Raw genomic sequence first — 24,701 nt, forward strand, 5'->3', positions numbered from 1 at the left:
GTTCAGCCATTACCTGGCTGAATAATATGAAACTTTCATTAAAAGAAATGTGTAAGAACATCTGAGAGAAAACTTTGATGAGATTATTGTTTCAAAGCCTGACTGCACACAAAGTGTACAAATGTTTTCCTAATTCTGGTTTACATGTTAACAACTCTTTAGTTACAGCACTAAAATATATATACATTCACAAAAATTTATTAGCATATTATTAATTTATGGATCATTAATTGTAATAGATTAGAAAATAATTTCACTTTGAGAAAGGCAGCACCTTTTTGTTCACCACATCATGGACCTACCGCATATCAAACTTTATATCTGACAATTTCTATGTCAAATGTATTTTTACTGTTTTTTTCTCTAACGAGTGCTATTCATCAACATGGATAAGAAAAAACAATAGAACCTACAGATGCATATGCTTTTTTGCCTGATTATCTATTAAGATACTATATTCTGACAGCTGTATGAATTCTATACTTGGATGTACATTTGTAGAAACAATCTCCAATGACCTCAGCTAGGAACAGACATAGATGAGAAGACATCACCTTAAAAGATATTAGGGGAAGAAAAATTGTCCCCAGTTTTTATTACTTCAGCATTACTGCAAAACTGGATATTAAGAAAAGACAATTTAGTCTGAAAGCCTGATGGTAGCAAGCACACTTTGGTTAGCATTAATCACCTAGAATCTGACTAGTTAAGTAATGAAAATGTAAGAAACAAACTGACAATAATGAAAAGGACACAAGCGACAATACAGTTTTCTATAAGTTGCATTTCATTCTGTGATTTAGAATATCCTTTGCACATATATACTTCCAACTGGCTACATCAAGCTTTTCACAGGTTACCTTCATTTTTTTGTTTTTAAGGACTTAGCAGAACACTTTGTATAAAACTGTATACAGGTTTCGGGTCTATTTCCGTTTCTTACAAGTTGCCACTGGAATATACACAAAATGGCATTTCAACTAATACTGACTATTCCATGCTGCTTTTCACCACTGTAGACCCATTTTGCATTCAATTGTACACGATGATTAATAATGAGTATCAAGAATACTGTATATTGATTTAGGAGAGTCAATATACAGGATTACTGTGAATTACTGGTCTAGAACCCCAGTTTTAGCAGGAGAGTTGCTTTTCTCCTTTCATTTTCCCCATCAAACCAAATTTTTGCAATTCCTGAAGTTTCTACACAAGCACAGATGTTATATTCAGTAACAGCTTTTTATAAAAGCACTACTACTTACTTTTGTGCAAGTGAAGAGAGTGAAAGAAATGCTGGTAACATATAGCACTTTGTCAAAGTATCTCAAGTCACATATTTTTATGTATTTTTTAAAATTATCCAAACTGTTTTTTTTAACAGGCTCCTGGAAAAATATAGTAATACCATATATAATCCACAATAATTCACCTTCATTTTCTGAGTATTCTGAATCACCAGTTTCTTCACTTGTTAATTCCTCCTCACTGTAGGTTTCACACTCAGAATCTGTAATTTCACCTTCTTCTGGTTCACTCTCTGTGTCTGCTCTTCTACTGTCATCTGTATATGCTGTAGCATCTGGTGCACTTTTTTGTGAATGTGCATTTAGACCATCTGTAGAAATGGATTCTTTGGCTGTTAGACTGTTCCGTGGTTTTGTGTCCGTTTTAGTCTTCTTTCTTACATTTGGAGGCTCATCCTCTTCAGTAGAACTTACTTGCTCAGTGGTGGAAAAGCAGTTAAGACTGTTACATGATTTCTGCTCTTCTGTGTCCAAGTCCTGGAGGGGAGTTATACAATGTTACAGGCTTTACAGATTGAATTTTTCCAAAGAATACCCTGGAAGTAAATTCTTCACTTAGGAAGAATTATTTTTAGAACTATGAAGAAATAGTTTAATTTCCAGAAAGTTTTACACATGCAGTCAGCCACATCCCATTAGATGTGACTGAGACCATTTTCTATTTGGGAAAGTATGACTACCCTCCTCTTCTAAATGTCACTCTTTTCCCACACTTTAGATATGCTTAGAAATTTTAGAATCTTGTCCTCATTTTCCAACTTGTACAACATCACTTTGAATATTTGCCTATTTCACTTTTATGACACTCAGTTCTGTCCCTCTCTTATTCAATTCTTGTAACTTGCTTAGAAGGTCTTTAAATTATCTTCATTGTATCTTCCTCCTGTTTTTGTCTTCTTTTTTTATTACCAGCGTCCAGAATATCTGAAATGTCCACTCATGCTTTAGCTATAGACCTGTTCTTTCCCCTTTTAAAACCACATCTTTAACAGAGCCTTTAATCAAGATAGCAGATAGAGTACAAGCTTAATCTATGCTATATTTGAAATAGTTCTACTAAAAATCCATTTTCTACTGCAAAAAATGTCTCAATTTCTCTACTGAATATCAGACAGATTGGATCATCACATGGGTTCTTCTACTTCCACTTATTTAAACATCAGAAATAAAAACCCCTATATTTTTAACTGAGAAATCTAAAATTTCATATTAATTTTGCCAGAGTACCTTGAAAATATAATTCTCAATCTAGTAGCTTGACAACTATCTTAAAAAAAGGAAAAAAAGAGGAAATAGAGAGAAAAGAACAGAAGTAGCTTTAAAAGATAAATAAAATCTCAAGATTAAATTACATGCCATTTTGAGTTCAGAGTAAATGCATTCAATTGCCTTGAATTGTTCCAAATATTGCAACAGAACAGGTAAAAAATATATCCTTGACTTTTTTCTGTGTGTTAATGCAAATGTTAGCATAATGGAAATTAAAGCACTTTCAGAATTGTAAAAACATATCAGTGGCACAGACTGACAAACACAAGGATTCCTCTCAGCTTTTGGATAGGACAGTGTACCTTTAACACACCTTCAGTAAGACAGCAGGTTCTCAGGTAAAACCAGTGCTTTTTAAAAAGGTTTTCATGCTTTAACTGAAAGACTATGAGTTTGTTCAGGGTTTCTTTATAATGCACTTGCTATCATCCCTGAATCCCCTGAGTCCTTGAATAGAAAGGAACAGGATAGCAAGGTCACTGTGTAACATTGATTATTTTAAATAAAAAATGTAGCAGTCCTGCCACAAGTAAACCCACACAGTTTAGACATGTCAAACAGATTAACTCCATTAGAAATATCTTTGGAAAATCTGGTTTTTCCCTTTGAGAGTTATATTTTTCAGTGTACAGTAATTTCACAAATACAAGCCGCACCAATTTGACTAAGATTTTGCTCCTAAACCGGAAATGCGGCTAATACTCAGGAGCGGCTAATATGTGAATAATTTTCTGACATTTACAAACTCAGAAGTGCCTGCCAGAGTGCCGACCCGAGCAGCTGCAAAGTCGGCATTTTGCGATTGTTACAAATTGCTACTCTGTTGCACCGCGGGTGGAGCCTGGCTGCCTGCAGGCAGCACGGGGGGCAGGGAGAGAGGCGGGAGAGCTCTTTCCTTCCCTTCTCTGCCGCAGCCCGGGGAAGAGACGGGGGGGCCCCGCGCCGCCATTGCCGCGGCCCGGGGAGGCGGCGGGGGATCCGGGCCGCCACTGCCGTGGCTCTGGGAGGCGGCAGGGGACCCGGGCCGCCACTGCCGTGGCTCTGGGAGGCGGCGGGGGGCTCCGTCCCCACCTGCCACTGCGGGAGTGGGGTGGGCTCCGTCCCTGCCCACGGGGCAGCGCTGGGCCGTGGTGACCGAGCCCAGTGGCAGCGGCTGCTGCCCCCAGTGGCCCCGCCGAGTGGCAGCGCTGGGCTGGGCTACCTGGCCCCGTCAGCAGCCCCTAGCGGGCCGAGCCTGCACAGCCTTAGCCAAGCCAGTAAACCGTGCCCTGCCGCTGCTCTGTTACTATTTGGCAACTTTGTTGCACGCGGGTCCTCGCTGCGAACGACAGAGCGGCTTATACTCAGGTGCGGCTTATTTATGGACAAAAAACGAAATATTTGCCAACACCCAGAGATGTGGCTTATACTCAGTGCGGCTTGTATTCGTGAATTTACTGTACTTTTCTTTGTCTATATTTATGTTTGGTAGGGGTATTAGATGGATACCAAACAAGTTGTTCTGCACTCTAAAATGTATTACTTCTATAATAGGGTAAACTAACAAAGTAGCTCTAGGTATTCTAATCTAATCTGAAAACAAAGAAACTACACCATCTCAAATCACAAGCGAGGTGAAACAAGACATGACTGTTACACACTGATGCCCAAGTACAAGGCTTCAACCAGTCAACTCCTTCTCCATGGTGAATCCCGTGATATTCCATGATTTTTGGCATCATTTCAGGTATTTTAAACTAGAAAGTAAAAAGGTGCTGTTTCAAAGTCTGGCTACTAACAAGTAGACTCTTTAGTAGGTCTTGTGTTGAAAACAGGAATTTTTAAAAACGCTCTCATAAACAGACCAAGGATTCCACATGTACATTCATTTTGTGATTTTGCCAAATATGACTGTTAAGCCTCTTCTCAGCAGTTTCAGTATTTTTCCAAAATTACAACATTCAACTGCTAAATAGTTAAGTACTGATAAAAATGCAGTCCTCATGTTTAAGAAACCCTGTATGGAAGAAAAGATTTTAAAACTTAATATGGATTTTGAGCAATTCATGATTTCACGGATCTGTACGAAAATCCATATATGGACGAAGTGTATAAACATTAAGCATACAGATACTGAATGAACCCCAAAGCATTTGAAACAATCTTGTGGTGCAGAATCCTTTTCCATTATCTATGACTATGTACTGGTTTCAGCTGGGGTAAAGCTAATTTTATAGTGCCTAGTGTAAGGCTGTGGTTTGGATTTGTGTTGAAGATGTGGCTGATAATACAGAGAATTATTTTTCTTTATTGCTGAGCAGTGCTTACACAAGCAAAGGCCTCTTCTGCTTCTTGCACCACTCCAACAGCAAGACGGCTGGGAGTGCACAGGGAGTTGGAAGCAAGACACAACCTGCACTGCTGATCCCAACTGTCCACAGAGTATCCCACACCATACAGGATCATGCTTACCAATAAATGATGGGGGAGGGACAAAGAAACAGAAAGGATGTTGAGTTTGGCCTTTGCCACCATTACCTGTGCTGAAGCCCTGCTTTCCTGGGGATGACTGAACACCTGCCTGCCCAGGCAGAGAAGCAGTGAATTAATTTCTTGGATTGTCTTTTTCTTGCACATGTGGCTATATCTCAACCCACAAGTTTTCTTACTCCTATCCTTCCAATCCTCTGCCCAATCCCGCTGGTGGTGGAATGAGTGAGCAGCTGCTTGGGGCTCAGTTGCTGGCTGGGGTTAAACCATGGCTGACTACCAGTACTAATACTGAATGTTTGTAGTATCAATCAAAGTCCAGCTAGGGAAAGAACATCTAATGCCTTGTGTCCATATAGTCATCACTTAAAAAACCAGGAACTGGCAGTAAGCATAGCATTTGGTAAGTACTACCCTGAACAATGCAATAAATTCTAGTAACGCACTTAATTTCTCAATGATTAACTCTTCATCCCAAACTCATACCACAAGACACAAAGTATGAGAGTAGATGCTCATTATAACCATTTTTTACACCATGATATTAGAAAAATACAGATGTATTGCTTTGCCCAATACATCTAGACTGACACCAACAGTCACGAGTTAGACATGGATTGACTCAACGTGATCCAGGTTTGAAAAACTTTCTATCTACTAGTATTACCACGTGATCTCCAGTTTTTCTCACTAAGCTGATGCTGAGAGGGATGATCAATCTGATCGATAATGAACTGTTTTTTAACTACAGAATTGAATTGGTTCACATTTCTGCATCCCTAACAGTCAGCCAAAAGTAGTTTGAAATCAGGATATTTATGTATCCTATGAGGACTGATCCTATAAGAACAACAAATCATGCTTACGTGAGTGGAATTGATGGTTTTACTTTATAAAGAATATGCAACAAACTACTGATTAAAATGACCTTTTGAAATGCAGACTGTCCTACCATTGTCATTGAACTGTTTTTAATGAAAAAATCCAAGTATTTTAAGCATTTAACTATACTGTTACAGAGCATGACATTTTGTCTTTCGAAACTTTAATTCTTCTGTACTATGACTGACCAACATCCATGTTCATACAATTTTTCAGCACGCCCATAAATGAGAACGTATTTTTGTGAACATAATCAGCACAATTCTAAGAACAGCACTGTTTAAGTTATATTTTTTATATATACTTATTTTGTACAAAGCATACAAATATAGACAAATATAACTTTTCTCAAATCTGTAGCCTGTTTTTTGATTTGCTAGAAGTTCAGTAGGTGATTAAACAGAATCATGGGTTCTCAGCACTCTTTTACAGAACTGAATAACACACCTTTAGCACTGACTCTCTCAATTTGAAATATTAATCTGAAATTCAATATTTTACTAAAGAAGTATTTTCAAACACTTAAAAATAGCTCTTTCATTCAAATGACTAAGCTTTCATGTGCTAAAAGCATTCCACAAGTACTTTGGTTACTCTCGTCCACCCTACACAACACTCAGTGCAAAAAATCTAATTAAATGCCAGAAAAAAAAAATCTCTTCCTACAGCATATAGGAGCTATTTTGTACAGTGGTGGACAGCTCTGAACTAAATAACCTCACCTGAAGAATTAATAGTTTCTTTAGTCCAGACACTTTATGTTATACAGGTTTGCTAAATACTTCTCTTCCCAAACATTCTAGACTGCCATCAAAGTTTTCTTCAGATGTTACTTACACAGTACTTAAAATCTACTTCAAAGCTACTTTGCAGGTGAACAGATTTTGACTAAATAGCTTAAAAAAATTCCTTTAGGAAAAAATGTATCTAAATATGAATTACTAGATACTCTTTTTCCTTTAATAAAAATATCAAGATTAAAGGCAAATATCCATGGACTAATGTGTGTTTGTTGTCTCAACTCTACCTTTACCAGAAGCTGCCAATCCAAAAGAAGAAATCTTCATATTAGCCATGGTTTCTGTCAACTGACGTACCTAAAGATGGGATGAATATCAGCGAAAAGTAAACTAAATGTGATAAAAAAAGTAAAAAACACTGCTTCAAGAATTCTATGGGAAACACTACTAAAACCACTTGTCTCTCCTACAGAAGTAGCCATGATGCATCTATAATGGAAAAGAATATGGCAGAAGTTAATTTTGCGTACCACACTGAAATAAAATTTACTAGGTGGTAGTTTGAAAATAAATTTTAAAAAAATGAAATCTAAGGACAATTTATGGAAAAAAAAAATGGCACATGTCAGACCGTCCTTCTAAATTTCTCTATGCATTTTTCTTGGCCCCAGTGCAGCAAGTAGAACTGCAGGATCACTACTGCACACAGTCTATTCTCCAAACTGTATGGAAGCCCTGGATCTTTAAATTGGACCAGGGATCCTATCTGCACTTCTGTCACCTTTTTCTTTTAATTTTTAAACTTTTCCAAATTTACTTATTTAAAGTTTTTTCTTGTACAGAAGAAAATGCCCCGTTTCTTGCCCCATCTTTTTTCTGACCTACAAAAAGATACCAGAACTAAACTATACATCTGAAAGTTTCAAGGTATTGTACCAATCTTGTTATATTACCTGCAAAGAGGCTAATACTTTAGCCTACCAAAGAGAAAATCCTGATTTTCAATTCAAAGCAAGCAAGCAGAGACAGCATACTTTGTTTCACAAGTCAAAAGAAAACTATTTGTAATATAGCTTCAGTTTGTGACTGAAAAGAAAGGATGTCTTAAATAAGGAACATTCCCCAGGTGAGACAGTAAGCACGTGTTTTTTTACAATTAGAAGTACAGTAGTTTCACGAATACAAGCCGCACGGATTATAAGCCGCACCCCCGGTGCCTCGACAATGTTGCTGTCTTTGTCAATAGATAAGCCGCACCCCGAATATTAGCCGCACTTTCGTTCGTCGCGAGAATCCGTGCGCAGCTTTCACAAATTGGCCAATTAGTAACAGGATCGCGGCATAGCGGGCTTTACTGGCTCGGGGCGGGGCCAGGCAGGCTCGGCCCGCTCATGGCTGCTGACGGGGCCGGCCGGGTGGTGCTGCAGCCGCCGCCGGGCTCACTGGCCCCCCTCTCCCGTCAGCACTGCCCCGCCGCTGCGTTTACGTACTCGCCCTGCCGGCGGGCCAGCCGCTGCCGCCGCCGGCAGGCATGCCGGCCGCGTCGCCGCTGCGTTAACGTAGTCGCCCTGCCGGCGGGCCAGGCGCTGCCGCCGCCGGCAGGCATGCCGGCCGCGTCGCCGCTGCGTTAACGTAGTCGCCCTGCCGGCGGGCCAGGCGCTGCCGCCGCCGGCAGGCATGCCGGCCGCGTCGCCGCTGCGTTAACGTAGTCGCCCTGCCGGCGGGCCAGCCGCTGCCGCCGCCGGCAGGCATGCCGGCCGCGTCGCCGCTGCGTTAACGTAGTCGCCCTGCCGGCGGGCCAGCCGCTGCCGCCGCCGGCAGGCATGCCGGCCGCGTCGCCGCTGCGTTAACGAAGTCGCCCTGCCGGCGGGCCAGCCGCTGCCGCCGCCGGCAGGCATGCCGGCCGCGTCGCCGCTGCGTTAACGTAGTCGCCCTGCCGGCGGGCCAGCCGCTGCCGCCGCCGGCAGGCATGCCGGCCGCGTCGCCGCTGCGTTAACGTAGTCGCCCTGCCGGCGGGCCAGGCGCTGCCGCCGCCGGCAGGCATGCCGGCCGCGTCGCCGCTGCGTTAACGTAGTCGCCCTGCCGGCGGGCCAGGCGCTGCCGCCGCCGGCAGGCATGCCGGCCGCGTCGCCGCTGCGTTAACGTAGTCGCCCTGCCGGCGGGCCAGCCGCTGCCGCCGCCGGCACGCATGCCGGCCGCGTCGCCGCTGCGTTAACGAAGTCGCCCTGCCGGCGGGCCAGCCGCTGCCGCCGCCGGCAGGCATGCCGGCCGCGTCGCCGCTGCGTTAACGAAGTCGCCCTGCCGGCGGGCCAGCCGCTGCCGCCGCCGGCAGGCATGCCGGCCGCGTCGCCGCTGCGTTAACGTAGTCGCCCTGCCGGCGGGCCAGGCGCTGCCGCCGCCGGCAGGCATGCCGGCCGCGTCGCCGCTGCGTTAACGTAGTCGCCCTGCCGGCGGGCCAGGCGCTGCCGCCGCCGGCAGGCATGCCGGCCGCGTCGCCGCTGCGTTAACGTAGTCGCCCTGCCGGCGGGCCAGGCGCTGCCGCCGCCGGCAGGCATGCCGGCCGCGTCGCCGCTGCGTTAACGTAGTCGCCCTGCCGGCGGGCCAGGCGCTGCCGCCGCTGCCAGGCATGCCGGCCGCGTCGCCGCTGCGTTAACGTAGTCGCCCTGCCAGCGGGCCAGGTGCTGCCGCCGCCGCCAGGCTCGCCGGCCGCCCCCTCCCGTCTGCACCGCCGCCGCGTTTCCTCGCCCTGGCCGGCACTGCAGGCCCCCGCACCGCCGGGCTCCCCCACGCTGCTGGCCCCGATTCTGCTGGGCTTCCCCCGCTGCCAGGCAGCCCCACCCGCCGGCCTTCCTGCTTCTGCCATGCTCCCCTGCACTGCTAGCCCCAGTTCTCCCGGGCTCCCCCGCCCTGCTGGCTCAGGCTCAGCCGCCCGCCCCCACACTGCTGGCCTCGCCTCTGCCAGGCTTTCCCACCTCTGCCGGGGCCGGCCGGGCTCCAGCTTGGCTTGGGGCTGCCGCGGGCTCTCACTTCCGTGTTGGCAGCTTTTAGAATTTTGTTAATGTATTAGCCGCCCCGGAATATTGGCCGCACTTCCAGGTTTCCACCAAAATTTTGGTCAAATTGGTGCGGCTTGTATTCGTGAAATTACTGTACATTCATTTTAGCCAACATTTATGAGTATTTTCTTGTTTGGCTCTTCAGCTTGTTGAAAACGCAGTAATACTTTAATACATTAATTTTATCCCTTCAATTCTCAGAATTATATTGGGTTTTCTTTAAGAATGCTACAATATTTGTGGACAACTCATTTCCCATTTCTGTAGTGTTAAGTATCCTAATTTCCGATTTACAAATAAATACTATATGTGAGATAGATGAGTACATGAACTTCCTCACCATAGGTAGAAACTAAACTACAACAAAAAACCCTCCTGTGACCAGAAACAGAAAGTTAATGGATTGTTCCAATTACAATAGGTTTTTAAATAAAAAAAACTATTAACTTTGGTTTAAATTAAATCATTCAAAATCACATGCACTTTTGGTAAAGTCACTGCTTACCAATACTGTCTACCTAGAAATAAATACTTCATAAAATACACACATAGCTGCTAAATTTCCTTATTTCTTGTATTTGGCAATTTTTAAGTAATAATAACTATCTATAAATATGTGCTTACATTTTATTCCTTTAACTGAAAAAGAGAGAAAAAAAATGTAACAGCTCTGTAAGTATTGCTGTCTTCCTGTGCTTTAACATGGATATTCTCATAAGCCACCTCAGCTTCACCCAAGAATTATTAAGTTCAGGGGGTGAATGGCATGTTTCAGAAGGACACCCTGCTTTCTTAACACTCGTGGTCCACAGCCCAGGCATTAAACAAACCCTTCTCCTATCCTGTATCATCTGTGGAGTAAAAAAAGACAAGTAAAATCTACTCTGGTCAAAAAATAAGGCAATGTTGGGACCATTTTTCAGGCTAGCAGCACAATTTAATAATCAATTGGGAAAAGCATTTCAACTGCATTCAGGGAAAGAAAAGGGAGAAGGCTGGGCAGTAAGTCTGGAGAAAAGCATTTCAACAGATAATGCTTCAACTACAAAGTCCTATTTAAAACCAGACGTTTTTAGTTTCATTGAATCATGAACTAATTAGTGCCTTTGCCAATGCAAGACTAAACTGGGCAATTATACTTCCAAAAAAATACCATGCATCTATGCATTTGACTGTGCAGCTTATAAACTGATCTTCCAATTTTATAACAGAAAGATACCGTCTTTTATTCTAGAAAATATTAATATTTTTATTAATGTAACATGGAATCTTTAAGTGATTAATAACCACACTACAAAAATAAAATGTTGTAACTCAGCTATGTAAACTATGTCAGTATGGTACTTTTTTCTTTAAAAGCCAGTAGTGCATTTACAAAGAAGTGCACACACAAAAAAGCATTGTTTTATTTTTGAAGTTTAAAATGGAGAGAGTATTCTCCTCGTTTTTGTTTTAAAAAGTAAAAAAGACCATGATTACTTCTTTGACATAGACCTTCACTCCATGATCATAGAAGAAAAAAACTGTGCACTACAGTATACTTAACATGTTTTCCCTGTTACCTTGTTGATCAAATAAATTAACTCACAAACAAAGTAAAGTTCACCATCTATAAAACACAGCAGAAAGAAATGGATGTTTACCTCCCACCTTGTAAATCTCTCACAGAAAAGATCTGCTAACAAGATTATTTAAATAAAAACACTGGTATAAAGTAAGCTAAAAGACAAACCTCTATTTCAGTATAATGAGATTACAGAAGCAGACTGTTGACAGGATTCTAAAACATAGTCAACATTATTTGATATGTCAGAGCTATACGTGTCTTAGAACTTTGATAATCACTCTTGTTGGTTTAGGTAGCAGTTCATCACAGAACTAAATTTAAGGAACTTATTAATCAGTTTATGATAAATACTTTTTTCTACAGGCTTTTCATGATTCTTTCCTGACACATGATGATGGAAAGTTCTGTATTGACCAACGCCTTTTGAGAGGGGCAGAATGCTAATTCAGCATTCCCACAGAGCAGGCCCAGAACCTGGGCCCAAAACCTGCATGTGGAAGCTGTCTTAAGTCTAAAGAATCATCACGCTTAGTGTTGCTAAGTGTCCAGGTCAAGCTTTCTGAATAGAAGGGTTCATGTGACATTTCCTGGCATTAACCACAATTTGTTTACAAAATGTGTAATCAGTCAACAAAAACCAAATTACACTTTTTCTTTATGCAAATAGTTTCCATTTTCAAGTTTTTCAGATGACCTCACTCCTGCTTAAAATTTTTAACTCTGAACTGATGTTATGTGACTACAATGTACAGGTATCTGGACAGTAACGTAATTACAGTAGTTTCACGAATACAAGCCGCACGGATTATAAGCCGCACCCCCGGTGCCTCGACAATGTTGCTGTCTTTGTCAATAGATAAGCCGCACCCCGAATATTAGCCGCATTTTCGTTCGTCGCGAGAATCCGTGCGCAGCTTTCACAAATTGGCCAATTAGTAACAGGATCGCGGCATAGCGGGCTTTACTGGCTCGGGGCGGGGCTGGCCCAGGCTCTGCCGCCCTCCCTGCCCCGCCCTGCTGGCTCAGGCTCAGCCGCCCGCCCCCCGCACTGCTGGCCCCGCCTCCGCCAGGCTTTCCTACCTCTGCCGGGGCCGGCCGGGCTCCAGCTTGGCTTGGGGCTGCCGCGGGCTCTCACTTCCGTGTTGGCAGCTTTTAGAATTTTGTTAATGTATTAGCCGCCCCGGAATATTGGCCGCACTTCCGGGTTTCCACCAAAATTTTGGTCAAATTGGTGTGGCTTGTATTCGTGAAATTACTGTATTTCAAATTTCAACCAATCTGCATGTTTGAGGCCTACATAATTAAGCTATGTAATAGTTAAAGCAATAGCTTTCAACAATGCAAACCAAGGAGAACTCAAACTACAGAAATCAATATATTCAATTTTATCTCAAAATAATAGAACAAATTGGCAGAACAGAACTCAACATCAGTAAGAAATGTTCATACTGGAAATGCTGCCTGACGTTTAATAGCTGTGTTAGTACTTCTTGGCATGTACAAGTGAGTGATGCTTTTCAAGGCAGCACACCACATGGTACACTTTCTTAGCATTCAGAAAATTACAGTAATTTCACGATTACAAGCTGCATCGTTTTGACTAAAATTTTGCTCCCACACCGGAAATAAGGCTTACACTCAGGAGCGGCTAATACGTCAATAATTTTCTGACATTTACAACCCTGGAAGTGCAAACCGAGGTGCCGAGTCGAGCAACCGGACAGTAAAACCCGGGACTGCGTGATTGTTACAAATTGGTTACTCTGTTGTGCTGCAGATGGAGCCTGGCTCCCTGCAGGCAGCGTGGGGGGTGAGGAAGGCGGGGAACTTCCTCCTTCAGGCAGCCCAGCCCAGGGGAGGCAGGGGGCTCCCATCCCCTCCTGCCGCCACCGCCGTGGGTGCCGGTGGGCTCCGTGTCCCCCCTGCCACTGCGGTGCAGCACCAGGCCGGGGCGAGCGAGCCCAGCGGCAGCAGTGGCTGGCCCTGAGCAGCCCTGCCGAGCAGCAGCGCCAAGTTGGGTCACCTGGCCCAGCCCCGAGCCCTCACGGCCCGAGCTGAGCCAGTAAACCCCGCCATGCCACGGTTCTGTTACTACTTGGGAACTTTGTTGCACGTGGGTCCTCCCCGCGAACGACAGAGCGGCTTATAATTGGGTGCGGCTTGTGTATGGACAAAGAACGAAATGTTTGCCAACACCCGGCAATGCGGCTTATAGTCAGTGCAGCTTGTAATTGTGAAATTACTATAATTACTATGGACATTTATTAAGATGTACAGCTTATTCACACACTAATGACAATGAAAATACAGTGACCAAGTATCAACAGGAGACCATAATATGCGAAGAAACAGAACTTCAAAAACTCCAGTGCCAAAAATAGCAGAGATACAGTAAAATGCCAAGGGACTAAGCTCTGGAATGCAGTCACAGAGAAAATACTGTGTATGAGTGTATTTTCAAAATTTACATTTTTTGATTCATAATGTGAATCTGAAAAAACCAACCAAACAAAAAACCAACACCAAATAAAAACAACACCAGATCACCAGCCAAAATCCCAAACCTAAGGCATTGCCACTAACACTGAATTTCTGATGTAAATCCAGCCCACACAACACTGAATTCATTCTAGTGTGTCTGCTATTCCAAAAACTTCACTGACACTCAGTTTTAGATGCCTTTACAGTTGGGTAGTAATAAAAAAATATTGAAAAAATGAGGGAATCCAAGATAAAAATTTCATCCTTAATCACTCAATGGGAAAGTTATTTGAACAGTAACTACAGTTAACAACCTGCTGCATATAGTTTAAGTATATTTAAATAGTTAAAAAATAAGCATACGTTCTCTGCATAAAACCAAATCACGCAGCCTGTAAGTCGCATCATGGACAAAAACCCAACAGATTTTGCATTTGCTTTCTGTCAGTTCTGAAGTTACCTTATACTCATCTGCAGCAATCCACTCTGGTTCTTTTCTCTTCTTTTTCCCCTTTTTATCCTTGATGTGCTTAGTCCCAGAGGCCTGGTAAGCCTGCAGATCCACTCGTGAATGAAACTGGTAACGGCCACTTTCCACATCACAGTAGTAATAAATTCCAGTTGCTGGATCATAATACAGTTGGTTCTCCTTTACAGGAAATTAAGAAGAATACCATCATCACTTCAATAAATAATATTGTTCAAAGAAACATCTGATTAATAAAGAATCACATTTGAATTTTGATAAAATGAAAGAACTGTGGTGGCTTGATCCTGGATGGTTACCAGATGCCCATCCAACCACTCTGTCAATTCTCAACAAGACTGGGGGAAAAAAAGATTAAAAACTCATGGGTCAAGACACGGAGGTCATTATCATGAGCAAGCCAGATTTGATTTGGAAATGGCTAAAATACAGCTGGATGATAAGGATCAAGTTAAAAATATCTCTCCCAGACTATTTTTTTTTCACAAGTTCAACTGCACCACTTCATTCCCAGCTCCTTTCCCTGTCTTCCCTGATGATGCAGGGAAATGAGGAGTAGAGTGGCTGAGATCAGCTTATGGAAAAGTCTCTTTCTGCTGCTATTTCTTCCCTGCCCACCACAGGATCTTCAAGAGCTGCTTCAAGCATGGGTCCTCCACAGATCACAGCTCCTATCCAGGAGACAGGGTCTGAGCTCTGGCGTGGGCTCTCCACAGGCCAGTCCCCTAAGTGATACCTTAGGATTTTAGCTTTTATATTTTTCATGGATCTGTAACCCTGCAATTCTTTAGTGTACAATTCTAAACTCCATATAGAGAATTAGCTACTGCTTTCCAGTTTTGGTCAGACAAAACAATTCCTCACTAGGCCTGGGAATCAAGTTACCATCTCAGGACCCAAGAAATGTACACAAAAGTGAGTTTGGGGGCAGAGCAAACTTGGGGTAAATGACTTGATTATCTGAAGCTGTAATTGGAAGATTAAACCCCAATATGCAAAAGGACCAAACTTACAAAAATACAAAAACTCGTGACCCATTGTTAATTTTGGGTGTAGTCCCTGAGAAGGGCTTTGTCAGCCCTAACTGTACCTGAAGGCCCTTCAATAAATATACCTGCTTTTATTCCCTTAATTTTGTCTGGACTCTGTTTTTAGGTAGCCAAAAAAGGCATTCTAAGGAGCTACTTCTGTGTGGGATCCTCCATGGACTGTAGTATCAGTAGCTTCAGTGTGGTCTGCTCTACGGATTGCAGGAAATTGCTTGCTCTGGTGCATGGAGAACCTCCTCCTGTTTCTTCCTCTTTGCCCTTGGTGTTCACAGGGTTATTTTTCACTACCTCCCCCATACAGACTCTGCTGTGCAGAGTTATGCCCCTTCCTAGTTTCAGAGAGGCACCACCAGCTTCTCTAATGGCTGTGTTGTGCCCTGCAGTGGAACTAGCCAGGTCCAGACAGCCCCTGACCTTCTCTCAGAGAGGCTACCTCTGCAGCCACCAGCCCCATCATCAGAACTCTTCCAGTAAACACAATGCAAGAATACTTCGCATAATTCAGAACATTTATGGACCAAGAAAAGATACTATTTTTGATAATTCTACCATAAACCATAATCTATAGCCCCAAACATTTATGTGAAACTAAATCCACAAACTATGTTGAAAGGCATGGCATCCTTTAAGACCATAAAAATTAAGTCTAGAAGTATCCTGAAAACAAACAGTTGTGGATCTCATGCATTTTTTACAGTTGAGTTGAATATAACACTGCAAACAAACTCTGTTCTCAGTGCAGTACAGTCTATCCACAGATCTGTACACATATCAAACACCTCATAGGACAAAAAAGAAAACCTTTGCAAAAGCTATATAAAAATGTACAGCAAAAAGTAACATTAATAAATTCTGAACCATCATCTAATCTTCTAATACTTCTAAAAGAAATGTTTTCTTTCCTTTATAATCAAACTAGTTGGTAACAGTATTCCAGTAAAAGCAAAAACATTTCGTGTGCTTTCTCCCAGCACTCTTTTCACTGGGGAGAAGCAACTGAAGAAATGTCTTTTTCTAAAGAAGACATCTTTAAGCTCAACCTTTTAGGTCTGAAAGAGTTACAGATCAGCTGTAAAGAATAAAATTTGCAAAATCCCAAGTAACTTAGAGATCTAGGAGACATCAAAAAACTGAATCAAAATCTAAATTTGTATCTTAGCCTGCTATCTTTAATTTGACTGAAATAATTTAAAAAGTGATTAACAAACTTTCGACACTATTCATCTTCCGTAGACTGTTTTTCAAAATTTAAGATCAGCTTGGATCTTAGTTGTTTGCTCATAGCAACTTTTACTAACAAAACTTTTGTGACAAAAAACTTCAAGGTTTTTGGAAATGATCCTTACTGAATTGTAGTAGAATCCAGTGCTATGGTCATAATACAATCCTGTATTTTCATCATAAATAAATCCAGTTTGTGAAACAGCAGCCTCTGCAGCAGCTCTCAAGCTCTCTGCCAAAGAACCTTCTGCTAATGAAGTTTCTTCTGCCTCCTGATAACAGAAAGTAAGAAAGGTAAGTGCTGTATGAACTTGGACTGTTTCTAATGACAGAAATCTGACTACAGTTTACTGGTAAACTCCTGCTGATTTCAACAGGACCAAGACTTCAGCCTGTGTCTTTTGTTTTTCCCCAGCTTTACTCAAAAGTGACCCACATCAAAAAAACACACAAAAAACTTCTTTCAGAGCATTCTTAAGACAGATTTCTGCCCTCTGTTTCAGTTGCTAGATGTTAAGGCACAAACTCAAGTGAGTGACCTAAGAGAGGGCTGGAGAGAAGAAAACTAAGCCACCAAACCAAACCACCAGAAAATAAACAAATAAATCCCACCACCAATGTTCTCTTTCTTATATCGTGCTTGCTTATGTCAATGGAAGAAAAAATTAAAAAAACTATTTTAAAAAATCAGCATGCACATATTGTACATACTGTGCTGATAAAAAAGATCCTGCTTCCAGGCTATGTAGGATATACGTGTCTTTTGACAAAAACTCTCAAAGTCCAAGACATAAATCTAAGAGCATGCTCCACTTGGAATATACCTCAAAAAAGCATAAGATTTTAAGTAGAGCAATTTCATGACTATAAGGCGCGCCCTTTTGACTAAAATTTTGGTCCGACACCTGAAGTGCGCCTTATAGTCCAGTGCGCCTTATAAATGGACAAAGTTTGGAAATTTGCCAACGCGGAAGTTTGAGCTGTGAGCTGAACTGTGCCAAGTCGTGGAGCTCAGCAGGGCTTGGCACGTGTCCTGGTTTGGAGGACAGGTGTCTGCTAAGAAAGGCAGGAGCCTCTCTTTCAAATGGAAAATGTAAACTCCCTCTCTCCAAATTATTGTAATTTTGAAATCAAGGGGCTCTCAGGCAAAGATATGGGAATTAGGAATAACAGTTCTTTACTAGGATAATTAAGATAGAAATACAGTACTACAAAGAAACAAACCCCAAACACTGACAAAGTGTCTTGGGTTACAATACAGGATGTGATCAAAGTATCTATTCTATCACTATCTCTTGCGACCAGGTGGGGCAGCGATCTTTATCTCTGTGGGAGATACTCTGCTAATGGGCCATCCATTGAAACCAGCAGGGCATTGTTCTTTATCTTTGCACCCCTCATCCTTCCTCCAGAAAGTCATTTTCTGGTAATGGCCCACTGAGTCTCACTGTGTGACTGATAAAATTACTGCATCCCATTGGAAGTTGCTCCAGCCACGAGGGAGAGCCCAGCCTTTCTTACCAAGATAAAAACTGAAATTCTAGGACACCGAGTAGCCCTTTCTCTACTGGACTCTAGAAAAAATATGAGATTTCTCCACATCACTACTAGACCTCTGGAAGGAAACTGCACCTTCTACAGGAGCACTGCTTCAACTGAACCACATCTGTCACTGCAAGAGGACTGCAGCCACTATTTAATGGGACTGCTACCAACACCCTACCTGACGGGGTGTCAGGTTGTACTCTGACTTTGTCAGGGTTTGGAGTTTGTTTCTTTGTAGTACTGTATTTCTATTTTAATTTCCCTAGTAAAAAACTGTTATTCCTAATTCCCATATCTTTACCTGAGAGTCCCTTGATTTCAAAACTATAATAATTAGGAGGGAGGGGGTTTACATTCTCCATTTCAAAGAGAGGCTCCTGCCTTTCTTAGCAGACACCTGTCCTCCAAACGAAGACACAAAGTCAGCACAACCTGACACCCCGGCAGGGTGACACCCTGTCAGGCAGGGTGTTGGTAGCAGTCCCATTAAATGGTGGCTACAGTCCTCCTGCAGTGACAGATGTAGTTCAGTTGAAGCAGTGGTCTTGTAGAAGGGTGCAGCCTCCCTCCAAAGGTCCAGCGATGACATGGAAAAGATGTCCGGTTTTCCTCTGGAGTCCAGGGAAAAGAGGGCGACTTGGTGTCCCAGAATTTCAGTTTTTACCTAGGTAAGATAGGCTGGGCTCTCCCCCCTGGTTGCAGTAACTCCCCAAGGGATGAAATAATTTTATCAGTCACACAGTGAGACTCAATGGGCCATTAGCAGAAGACAACTCCCTGGAGGAAGGATGGGGGGTGCAAAGATAAAGAACAATGCCCTGCCTGGTTTCAATGGATGGCCCATTAGCAGAGTATCTCCCATGGAGATAAGGATCACTGCCCCACCTGGTCACAACAGATGGTGATAGAATAGATACTTTGATCACATCCTGTATTGTAACCAAAGACAGCAAGGCTGGTGTGATTGTTACTAATTCGTTTCTTTGTCGCGCACGGATCCTCACCGGGTAAAAAAGTGCGCCTTATAGTCTGGTGCACCTTATACATGGACAAAGTTCGGAAATTTGCCGACTCCCAGGGGTGTGCCTTATAATCTGGTAGGCCTTATAGTCGTGAAATTACTGTATATGGATATTATCAACACTAGATCATCACAAAAAATCTTTCTGTATAATATAAAGCTGTCAGGACTGCAAGAACATCTTTTAGATAGAATATTAACAAAGTACTGATTTCAAAACTGGTAAAACTCCAGATAGTCCAAAAACCTGTGAATTCTGGATGAAAGTTTCCTCTTCTCCACCTTCACTAGCTTTGGTGCTATCCTTCCTCAGTGGAATATTAACACCTGTCTCCGATCCCTCTGTGGAATTATGCTCAGTGCCTTCAATCCTGTGACTGTGTTGCACTGGTAGTTCAGATGCACAATCAGTGTGATTGTAATAATTTTCATAGTAGTAATAATCTGCAGGGGAAGAGGGGGAAGAGAAAGGAAAGTTGAAGTTGCATAAATTAGCAAGGCAGTATTTTACTAATGCAGTTTAAGGAGGCTAAATCTTAAACTGGAAATTTATGCAAAGAAGTAGTCTAATGAAAATCAAATACTAGGTAGTGCCTCTACTTTGAATTTATTCTAATCCTACTGAACAAATTATGTCTTGTTTTAATATACTTCAAAAACTGGTAAAGCATTTATGCTTGCAACATGAGATTACTACTCAACAAATTAAATGGTATTAATTCTGGTAGTCCATGCCACATATTATCCTGAATTAATGTCTTGAATAAATAGGGAACTACCTGAAAGATAATGTCATGTTACTGAATTTAATTCAGCAAAGGATACAAACTTGAAATATACTCTATATTACAACATTTTCAAACTAAAATACTGTTTTATATCCCCATTTAAACAGTCACCATTCTCTATACCTGCTTGTGACCATGCAGCACAGTCTTCTGTCTGTACTTCTACATTAGACGTATCTTTCTCCTTTCTATTACGGATTTCTTTAGTGAATTCTTCTACCTGAAAGAAAAACTGCATGTTAAAAATACAACACTGCATTTTAGTGGTGTGCCATCTCAGAAAAGAGAGTCAGCCTAGTTTACATTCCATAATTCAGACAAAACATAATGGCATCACAGGTGTTTTAAGTGTTTTTGTTTGGCAGGAGACAATTTTGTACTTGAAGGGTTGGCATAAAGAAGCACATAATTTCTGCTCACAAAGGAGCAGAGAAACTTAACCAAGGTTATTCCTAAATGTCCACACTGTAAGGCTACATTTCAAGTAATGATCACTGTTCTGCAGTGACGACTGTGTCATTTACAAATCACAGAATGTTCTGAACTAGAAGGAGCCCACCAGGATCATCGAGTCCAACTCTCGGCCCTGCAGGACATCCCCAACAATCACACCACGTGCCTGAGAGCATTGTCCAAACACTCCTTGAGCTCTGTCAGGTTTCACGCTGACAGTGACCACTTCACTGTGGAACCTCTTCCATTGCCCAAGCACCCCCTGTGTGAAGAACCTTTTTCTAATATCCAATCTAAAACGCCTCTGACACAACTTCAGGCCCTTCCTTCGGGCTCTGCGATGACGGCTCCCCTAAACTTCCCTCTTTTGCCACAAGCATTCAGAGAAGTCCTGCCACTCTTCCTTTATCTCACACTTCGTTTAATAAACTTATTTCCCTCTGCCTATATGTAATTTTTCCTTCTTACTGCACACCTCACCCTGTGGTAGAGAAGCGCTACCGTTCTCACCACCAAGCTCCGACTCGAGACTTCAAACCGGCTCTGGCCGCCGCAGGCCAGGAAAGCTCGGCGGGCTCGGCAAGCCGAGGGATCGTGTGGGACGGGCACGTCTGTGGAGGGGACGAGCGCAGCGCAGGCCGAGCGGCATCCGCCCAGGGAGTGGCGGCCGCGGGGGCTCCGTGCGGCCCGGCCCGGGGGACGCAAGGGTCGGAGGCCGGGGTATCCGGGGCGGGGGGCCCTACCTGCCTCCTGAGCGCCTCGCCGTCCTCCCGCTCCCGGCGGTACAGGCGCTGAGTGCGCCGCAGCCGGCGCCGCGTCCGCTCCAGCTGCGCGCGGCACGCGTCCAGCTCCGCCTGCAACGCCGGCACCACCGCCTCCTGCTCGCCTGGGTCCGCCCGGCTCTCGGCGCCCGGCGGGGAGGCCATGGCCGCCCGCCTGCCCCTGCGCCGCCGCTCAGCGCCCGCCCTCCGCCTGTCCCGCAGCGCCCGCGCGGCCCCGCCCGCCAGCCCCGCCCATGGCCATGGCGCCCGCCGGCTGTGAGGGCGGGAAGCGGCGCGGGGCGCGCGCCGCCGCCGCACCGAGAGCCGTCCCGCGCGGCGGGAGCGCGGCGCGGGGCCCGGAAAGGGAGCGGGAGCAGCCGGAAGCGGCCGGAAGCGGCGCGTGCGGCAGTGCGCGTGCGCGCGGCAAAGGCCTGCGGCTGCGGCGGGAGGGGAGCGGGGACGGGCTGACACCGGGAGTTGGGCTCGGCACCGGGAGCGGGGCTCCCGGGGGACGGGCCGGCCGTGCTGCTCGTGGTTCGGCGGCAGCGTCGGGGAAAAGCTGAAGGATGAGCAGCATCCCCCAGAGGCGGGGCAGTCTCGGCTCCGGACGTGCTCGAGGTCTGATACCGCCCTCCACCATCACCTGCGCTTGGGTCATGCCGGGCAGAGTTTGCTGCTGCTGGGCCTCAGGGTTCCAGCTGCATCGTATAACAGAATGAAAAGTAATTCTAGCGCGTACTTCGTTCAGAAGTAGGGCACGTTATAGTTTGAGGGTTTTTTGTGTTTGCTTTTTTGTTTGTTTTAGAGTGGGAAGGGGGAAACTTCTTGAGACGTCTCAGTCAAGAGTGCGGCAAACCTCACCATATCCTGGTTAGAAATTGCTGTGTCTGGAGGTTGTTGGAGTTGGAGCCATTTAAGCAGCATTCAGAGTCAGGGCTGAGAGCTGCGGTACTGAAGCCTTGGATAAATTTTTGTTCCTGAGATTTCTAGAAGCGGCTGTTGAAGGTCCTTAGGCTTTCCTCTGAGCCCGATCTCAAAATCATAATTTTCCAAACTTAACCTTGCAGGCTTCTTATTTGAAGTGTTTTTTGTCTCTGATGTTCACAGTGCTTCTCAGATTTTAATAAACTTTGTGATACACTGTTGCTTTTGTGTCTTGCTGCAGAAACGAGTAGTAGGTCATAGCCTAATAGCTTTTAGATGTGATAATAGTGGATGTGTTGCATACAGGGACATCTACATCTGCTTTCAGATATGTCCTGAGTAATGCACCACCTTTACACTTCAGGTTTCATCAGGTTTCTTCAAGTAATTACTTCATTTACATGCATATATTTTTAATATATTACATTTCTAAAGCTATAGTACAAAGATGCCTGAGTTTGAAAACCACAGTACATGGCAGTGCTAGTTTAACAGGAGTGCTACTGTTCTCTGCAAAGACATGCAGTCGTGCACCATTGATTAAGTACTGTTCTGACCAGAAATCACCAGGGTCAGATGCCTGATCTCTATAAGGTGGGCTGCATAAGCAGGCAAGAAGCAAGTCTACTTCTGTCCATATCCAAACTTAAAGGAAATAAGAAAAAAATACGTGGTTTTTGTTGTCTTGAAAGCATTTTGTGAAAGGATGTAAAACTCCACTGTGGACTCGAGGTCCTAAGAGATACTAAAATAACCAACAGGGTTTCAGACCTCAGTTTTTTTCCTCTGTAATTTGTAATTGGAAAGGTGTGTCTCATCTGTTGAGAATTAGCATATTGTCTCTATCAAGAAGTGTTTTATTTTAGGTAATGGCTTTGGTTTGCATCAGGCTAGTTTCACTTAATATGTGTAAGTAAAAAAGGACCTGAACTGGAGGAAGATACTTCCTGAAAGAGCAGATTTCATTTACTGCTCTGTGTTAAATTTAGGGAATAGCACTTTCTTCTTTGTAATAGATTGGCCTTTGATTTGTAAGTTAAATATTCAATTGTAGAAGTAATGGATGTTGCAATTTAGGCTCTGAGAAGAAGATGAAAAGTGACACCAGCTCTCCAAAAAGTGCCTATTCCTAAAGGTTTGCAGCAGACAGAAATGGGGAGAATGGAGGTGACATGTGTCCCTGCCACCAATCTGTCAGTGCCTCTGAATATGCCACTTCCTACCCATGCTGTTAGTGGGCTCTTGACATGGACTGATGAACTGCTGTTGCCACCACCCTCTCTGTACTCCTCCTTGATCCTCTGGGATTGGGTAGTTATGCTCGGAAGTACAGGTGGCGTCCCAATCCAGCTAGACAGAGCACAGATGCTTAGCTCTTGCACCTGCTGTTTAAAAAGGAGGTGAGGACTTTGATTGCAGGGGCATTTGCCACCGAAGGACTGTGCCACCAAAGGACTGTGGAATAAAGATGAGGTGGCTTGTTGGGAGCAGGTATAGCAAGGCTGCTGAAACACAGACTCTCTGGCCAAGGGCATAATCTCCAGAAGAGCTTTCCTCACCAAAAAGCTATCAAAAGCCCAGACCTGCATGAAAGAAAATACCACAGTGCATGCTGCCTGCACAAGCAAAATTCAGGACCCTAACTGTCAGAGGGGGCCTGGAGATGAAGGAAGGGTGAAGACACAGACCTCTGTTACTGCCTGTTCTTTTTCTATACCAATGCTATGCAGGAATAACCAAAAGTTGCAGGACCATGGGCCAGCCCAGCTTGCATGGCTCCAGGATTGCTCTCTTTGTTTCCTCATTCCCCTACACCACAGGAGGACATGGTCCTCATCTATTCCTTTTTGCAGGTTTCTCCTTCTGAGGGGAGTGCAAAGAGGTGGACGAGTGCTTGAAGCCATCATTGCCATCACATCTTCAAGGCATTATCCCACCTCTGAGATGGTAAAGAGCTTCTATAAATATGATTACATGTGTTTTCTATTGTAATAATGGTCTTAAACATAGTGATTCCAAATTCCTTGAGATTTGTAAGCTTGGTGCTCATAGTCCTGTATTCTTGTGTCTTGTGTTCTCCTTCTCCATGTGGGTGCCAATCCCACTGCACTTTAGGTTTTGGGGTAGATCTCTGACTGCTCTTTTCTGGTTTGAGATTTCTTAGGAAGTTTTGAGCCTTGCAGTGACATGGAGCTTCTGTAAAACTTCTTTAGGTAGTGATAACATACCTTGAGATATGGATTTTCACAGCAAAATCCTCACAAATCTTCCTGGAACTTAATGGTTCTTTCATCAGCATATCCCATTTGATGAGGCAATTACAAATGCAAAGTTCAGTGCCCTAACATCCTATTTAAAGTAATAGAAGCACTGCTGCACACGTCACAACCTATCCATATATCTTAAAGACAAGCCAGCTACAGGGAAATGAAAGAGAAAAACAGATAAAGCAGATCAAGCTGCAGATCTTTTCAGCAGGGAATCCAGAGATTTTCTCCATGTCAGCACTCTCCTTTTCATATGCGGGTACATTACTTGAAAAACAAACTTAGGCTCTCTGGTGTGGTCCTAAGCTTTTTTTAAGGTGGGAACATTATCTAGAGTGGCACTTCTCAGAGAACAAGTTCTTTAGTACATCTTCTGGAGTCACACTGTCTACCTCTTGCCATAGTCCTGCTTTG

The 24,701-nt window shown here is 43.8% G+C and overlaps 2 protein-coding genes across 2 annotated transcripts in view; one reads left to right on the forward strand and one right to left on the reverse strand.

Annotated features, from left to right (window-relative positions):
• AGGF1 (angiogenic factor with G-patch and FHA domains 1) overlaps positions 1–21,261 on the reverse strand; it is a 29,660-nt gene extending 8,399 nt beyond the window's left edge. The window contains exons 1-6 of the mRNA XM_033085529.1: positions 21,079–21,261; positions 20,006–20,102; positions 19,342–19,538; positions 16,654–16,800; positions 14,232–14,420; positions 1,433–1,784 (exon numbers count right to left, since the gene is read on the reverse strand). Coding sequence (XP_032941420.1) covers positions 1,433–1,784; positions 14,232–14,420; positions 16,654–16,800; positions 19,342–19,538; positions 20,006–20,102; positions 21,079–21,261 — 1,165 coding nt within the window. The remainder of the gene's footprint in view (positions 1–1,432; positions 1,785–14,231; positions 14,421–16,653; positions 16,801–19,341; positions 19,539–20,005; positions 20,103–21,078) is intronic.
• Positions 21,260–24,701, forward strand: part of LOC117010778 — a 35,485-nt gene continuing 32,043 nt past the window's right edge. The window contains exons 1-3 of the mRNA XM_033085729.1: positions 21,260–21,372; positions 21,526–21,714; positions 23,874–23,967. Of these exons, the coding sequence (XP_032941620.1) occupies positions 21,260–21,372; positions 21,526–21,714; positions 23,874–23,967 (396 nt within the window). The remainder of the gene's footprint in view (positions 21,373–21,525; positions 21,715–23,873; positions 23,968–24,701) is intronic.

Source organism: Catharus ustulatus, chromosome Z (genome assembly GCF_009819885.2).
Source record: "Catharus ustulatus isolate bCatUst1 chromosome Z, bCatUst1.pri.v2, whole genome shotgun sequence".
Classification (NCBI taxonomy): domain Eukaryota; kingdom Metazoa; phylum Chordata; class Aves; order Passeriformes; family Turdidae; genus Catharus; species Catharus ustulatus.